This window comes from Austrofundulus limnaeus, unplaced genomic scaffold (genome assembly GCF_001266775.1).
Source record: "Austrofundulus limnaeus strain Quisiro unplaced genomic scaffold, Austrofundulus_limnaeus-1.0 Scaffold997, whole genome shotgun sequence".
Classification (NCBI taxonomy): domain Eukaryota; kingdom Metazoa; phylum Chordata; class Actinopteri; order Cyprinodontiformes; family Rivulidae; genus Austrofundulus; species Austrofundulus limnaeus.
The window spans coordinates 36,353-42,378 of NW_013953399.1; the positions used below are offsets into that span (position 1 = coordinate 36,353).

Below are 6,026 nucleotides of genomic sequence, written 5' to 3' on the forward strand. Positions count from 1 at the left end.
GTGTGTGTGTGTGTGTGTGTGTGTGTGTGTGTGTGTGTGTGTAGTGCTTTGTTTGAATTTAAAGAGACTGCATCAAAACAACTTGCAGTCACCTCAGAAAAGGGTGAAAGAACGCCTTGTGGAGTTACAAAAATAAGGAATTCAAACCAAAGAATTGCAAATCCATTTATGTAGACCCTAATTAAATTATTTAAATCTAAAAAAAAGGATTTAAAACCATGATATGTATCCTGTAACAGCTAAATGAACGTACCCTGACTTCAGACAGAACTAGACAGCAGTGTCATCATGTAGCCGTTTGTGAGGAATTATATTAGTTGAATGATCTATTGTTCTGAAAAAGACATAACTACAAGGGCTACAAGTAGTTTTTAACACCCCTGACAGTGTAGACAGGCCAAATTGAAGAAGGTTGTTAGAAAAGAGTTCAAAATAAGGCTTTTAAATATTTCAGTGAGAGGGAATGATCAAAAAGAAAGTAGAGTACAGTAAGAGGTGTGTGATCAGAGCCAGTTTGAAAGCATCAGCACAATGTCATTTTGGAGAGTCTGTTGTCCAGCCTTAACACATGAACAGAACAATATGGAAGCAAAGTTAGTAGCCAAATTCCCCAAGGACGTCCTTGCTTCTGCAAGACAGACCAATTGTACTTTTGAATAGTTTTGGATTGTTTATCTCTCTCTCTCTCTCTCTTCTTTTAAAGTTGGTGTTTTAGGGTTTCTTTTAAACTAATGCCACTTGGATGTTGTGTTTCCAATTTGGTGCAATTAGTTTGTTGTTAAAAGTTGCCTGACCAAAAAAAGTCACAACCTTGATTTCAGTTTACAAATACATTTCATTAGGCAGTAGTACTGTAGTAGTCATTACCTTATTGCTGACAACAAGTTGATACAACCCGTGTAGAGGGTAGTTTGTTTATTAATCACTAGAAGTTGTGTGGTTGTATAAAGCATAGTCCATCCATCCATTTTGTTTACCCGCTTGTTCTTTCTGAGTGGCAAAAGCTGGTGTCTACCTCAAGCAGTTACTCTGCGAGAGGCAGGATTCACCCTGGACACATAAGTCCATCAGAAGATCACAGAGACAACAAAAATAACCACTCTCACCCACAACTTGGAGCAATTTAGATTTACCAATGAACCTAATATGCATGTTTAACCCCTAATTTACACTAGATGCAGTTCTGCTCCGACCTCCGCAGTAAACACGCAACCATTATAATCAAAGAGAGTATTTACACTGGCTCCGCACGGTGGTGAACTGATGGTGATCTGCCAAAATCAGATCCTTTCTGCCAGACACCGGAGCTGCTTCAGAGTCTATCTACAGAGATCACATCCCACCAACAGGAAAAGGAACAAGCACATCTGTATTTTCAAAATAAGTCACTAAAAGGGATCCTAATTTTGTCAAAATCCCAGCTACATTAATAAATATAAGGACATATGTCTACATACAGAATGTATGGTTCTGTTTGAGAAGCAGATAGCAACATGTAGATGAAGCATACGTGTACACACACGATACACATGGACTTTATTTTGAAATCAGAAGTTTCAAAAAGACGACAGCGAGACAGTTTCAACCATAGATATATCAAAAGCTTTTATATCAATGTTTTCAGCTGTGTTTGAAGTTCATCTTTCACAGAATTAATTATTTTTGCTCTGACTTCCACATTTATCACTGGATTTATCGCGCAATCTCCTTCCTGCACAGGCTCCGTCCTCTGTGCGTCGCACCGGAGCAGAGAGTACGCTGTATAAATTGGGGTACAAATGAACAGCTGCGAACTGTGCAGCGCAGCGGAGTTGTATCTAGTGTAAATTAGGGGTTAGGTCCCTGGGAATAAACCAGAGTACCCAGAGAAAACCAAGCATGCACAGGGAAAACATACAAACTTCACACAGAAAGGACAGGACCTGTCCTTCATGTTGTGAGGGGACAGCTCACTGTTCCGTAGTCCCACTCACAAAGACATGTTGATTTACACAAATTAAAAAGTGGTTTGAAATAAACAAAATAACTACTGAGACTGATGCAACTATAAAATAGGGTTAAACTGCTCAATGCCCTTTCAAATACGAAAGAATGGTGGTAAACTACCATTTTAAAAGAAGCATGGGATGGTCGTATGAGATGAATTTAGTCCGTTTCAAAGTGATGGGTACATTAAGTTGAGAGGTACAACAGATCCAGCGTTGCACCCATCTTGTGACTACCACTACAGTAAGAGCAGTGTAGTTATCTGGAGTTTCTTAAGTTGGTCAGGTGAGCTTTAGCAGTATGGTGAGCCTAAAATGAGGTCAAGTGGTAATACTCTGAATAACCAGATTTGATTATTTTCCCTGATGGCCCAGTCATATTCCCAAATGACAATGTCGAAGTTTATCAGGCTCAAATTGTGAGAACAGCTCAAGAAGCATCAAAAATTAATTTATGAGATGTGTCCAACAAAAAAATGTGACTTTTTTTGGGCCAGGCAGTAAATTTCTTTAAACGGACACTGTATTCAAACATAACTAATAATTCTCTACACAAGACTGAATGAATATGAGCAATTGGTGTCTGTAAAAAACGTCACTTGGCTGTTAGCTACTAACCTTTCATGTTAGGCTTGGGTTTGTCATTTTGCTTGCCTGTGGGGGTTTGTGCCTGCTGGCCTTGGCCCCCTGAGGTGGCTCCCTGCTGGGCTGCTTTCTGTTTCAGCATGGTCCAGTCAAATGTGTAGTCGTACTGGTGGTTCAGAGTCCTACAACACACAGAAATGCATTGAACCATAAGCCTGAAGAGGACCACAGTGAAGTAAAATTTACACTGACATGTTTCAGAAAATGTTAAAAGTTCAACAATTAAACAGAAGGAAACAAAAACACAATTCCTACAAACTTTTCATTCTGAAATTTCATGTTTCCAGACTCTAAATGTCTCTGTCTCTCTTTCTTTGTGTATTTTTAGGCAATTTCAACATTAAAACATGTAAATTTACTTTATATTAACAGTTTTGTGCAACAGAGGGGTTTTCAATATGTATAATTATGTAAAATTATTGTGAAAAATTCCCCATCTATTTCACTTTATCTTTGGCTTTTCAGTGCATCTTGAAGAAAAACAATTTCCTATTGCAATTTGAAACAAGAATACTGCAGGTTTATTTTCATGCTTAGAAAGTTAATACATGCATCTTTTGCACAAATTTTCAACACAACATGCTATTATCATAATTTCTCAAACCACTCATAGACAAGTAAAAATAGGTTTAGTGATAAAGTTTTAATTTTTACTCAACTATCAGAAAAAATTATTTTCAGCAAAATGACATGGAGTAAGAAGCGCTGCTTGGAGTCCTGCTCTGGTCCTGCTCCACAGCGCTGCGTCACTCATAAACACACACACACTAAGTTCAGACTAATCACACGCTCTGCATCACAGAGTTCTGACTGGGGGTAATGCACTCGACAGCTGTCACTGGGTGGTAGCAGCAGGATAGCAGACGGAAGTTGTGCGATTTTTTGTCACTCAGCAGAGGGTCCAAGATGTGTAACTCAGAGTATAAACCAGCCTTTACTCTTTTCCCATCTTGGCTTTGGTGGAGAGGTGGACACATCACAAACATGGTAGAGAATTTAATAAATTTACATCAATTTTATCTGTTTTGATCAGAGAAATAATACAGAGTCTGGCGCTGGGACACTGGTCATGGTTGCAAGAGGCCTCTCTCTTTGACTGCACTAAATTTTGGGGAAAACACATGGTACAGGGTGGGATGCAGCTGAGTAATACTCCGTGCTGGAACCAATCAGAGACCTCCAGAGTCCAAAACCAATTGTTATCAACCCAATATCAGCTTATCAGAGTTCAGTTCTCTATCCCACCACCGTGGCCTTCGGACTGGACCACCCACGGATGATACAGGGAGGGAGTGGGGAAACAAGCCTTCATTCACGTGTCAACCAGGGACGTTTTTATCACTGCCGAGCGCCAATGTCAGCAGCTGCAGGGATCCAAAAGATAAATATAATTGTTTTGGGACAAGCAGCCTTGATTTTCTTGCTGCTTTACAGTCTTAACTGCATCTCTATAATGACGAAAAAAGTGCAGAATGTTCAGAATACCATCACCTCCTTGCCTCCGTTTCCACCTGAAACTTCACCCAGGTGTAATCCTACTCCTCACGGGCACACTGTTGAACTGTGATTCTTATCAGAATCACATCCAGTTTGCGACTTATATCCCCCAGCATCTGAGTCTGTGCGTTTCCAGTATGAGAGATACTCTCTATGGTTCCTGACAGCTTTTCACAGGCACGGACTGCTGTCAGGATTGCTTTCATTTTCTGATAAACCAGAACTCCTCCACAGCTGATCAGCAGGAATCCAGTTGTCATAAATCCAAATTTGTACAAATCTTCCACGTCTTCAATGGAAAGCAGCGCCAAATAGATCAGGTTCCTACCCCAAGAACCAGTGACCCGAACGGCCGCCACCATTCCACTGAGACAGCTGCGCTCTACTCACTCCAATCTCAGTGTGGAAAAAGTGTTGATTTTGTTCAGAGACCAGTTGACCAGAACCATAACTCCTTTTGATTTTGGATGACAGGTAGAAGAAAGGCTTGAAAAAGCTGTGAAGCAGGAAGGAGGGACAGGTTCGGGAGAGAGAGCAAAAGCGTCCGACTCCTCTGAAGGCCAAGCAGAAAAAAAAGGTGTGGCTTTAACTGGTTTTCAACAGTGGGTGAGTCTGGTAGTCCTAAACATGTGCATATGAGTAAACTATGCAATAGAGCCATGAACAATCCCAGTTAATAAAGTGGCACGAACAAGGTTAATCATGACGTGATATTCGTCACAGAAAAGTTGAGACATCAGGCTGCCAGGGCAGAAAAATATCCAACAATTCCCCCGGTTGACAGGATGCACCAAGACTAATGCATTAAATAAAAATTGCAAGTCCTTGTGATAGGGCAGGGCGATTATTTGATCCTGATTAATGATCGAGAAAAATTTCTGGTCAATTACAGTGATCAGCTGTGAGCCTCTTTACTCGATCAAACATGGTGGAAATGTGTGACAACAGCCAATCAGAATACACCTTCTCCTGCTCCACTTCTGTTTATAAGCTGATAAATAAACATGGACAGAAACGCAGAAGTGACCAAACAAAATGTAATCCAGTATAAAATGCTGAATCTCACAAAATTTGCTTCTTTGGGCGAGTTTCTGGAGGTATTTTGGCCACTGCAGCTTCCTGTACCTGCTGTTACCTGCTACGCAGGGTGAGCTCCCTGCTAAAAATCTGGAAAATTACACGAAGCTAGCAAAAAAGCCAGGTTACTCTCTGTTTTCATTTCGCTACTGAGGGAGTATGTGTCAACATAAAGTAAATCAAAGACCAGTATTAAGATGGAACTCTTAAACTTTATTTCTGTGTTTACAGAATAGATACATCGAGAAGTTTTTTTAATAGGCTCAAAGTAAACTTGTAGGTTTCCTAGAACAGCATGTTACCAGGACCACCTTCTTCCACTTGCATAATATCACTAAAATTAGAAATATTTTGTCCAAAAATGATGCAGAAAAACTGATTCATGCATTTATCACATCTAGACTGGATTACTGTAATTCTTTATTATCTGGGCATCCAAAAAACTCTTTAATAGGCTCGACACACGGGGAGCGACAAACTACAGCGATTAACGGCTGTCATCGCAGCCAGGGTGAACCCGACACACGGGACGCGATAGCATCGTTGCGAATCGCGCTCTCAAGTCGCTTGTCTTCACAAAATTTGATTGGTTCTTGACTCTGAAGGCGGGTGTGCATTACGGACATGTAAACTAAACAAATCTTGCGATGCTAAGGATATTGAAAAACAAACACACATCAAGATACACATTTTATGAGGAAAAAACTTAACATAAACTTCACCCTGGTGCCAATAAATTCCCACAAAGCTTTTCAGTAATCACTTGGTGAAAGTGTTAGCTAACTGCAGTGTGTAGCATACTCTCCTCTCATTGGTCAGTCA

The 6,026-nt window shown here is 40.4% G+C and overlaps 1 protein-coding gene across 1 annotated transcript in view; it reads right to left on the reverse strand.

Annotated features, from left to right (window-relative positions):
• The window catches only part of csnk1a1 (casein kinase 1, alpha 1), a gene marked incomplete in the record, with an annotated part of 52,764 nt that overhangs the window by 12,780 nt on the left and 33,958 nt on the right, over window positions 1–6,026 (reverse strand). The window contains 1 exon segment of the mRNA XM_014030089.1: window positions 2,604–2,752. Coding sequence (XP_013885543.1) covers window positions 2,604–2,752 — 149 coding nt within the window.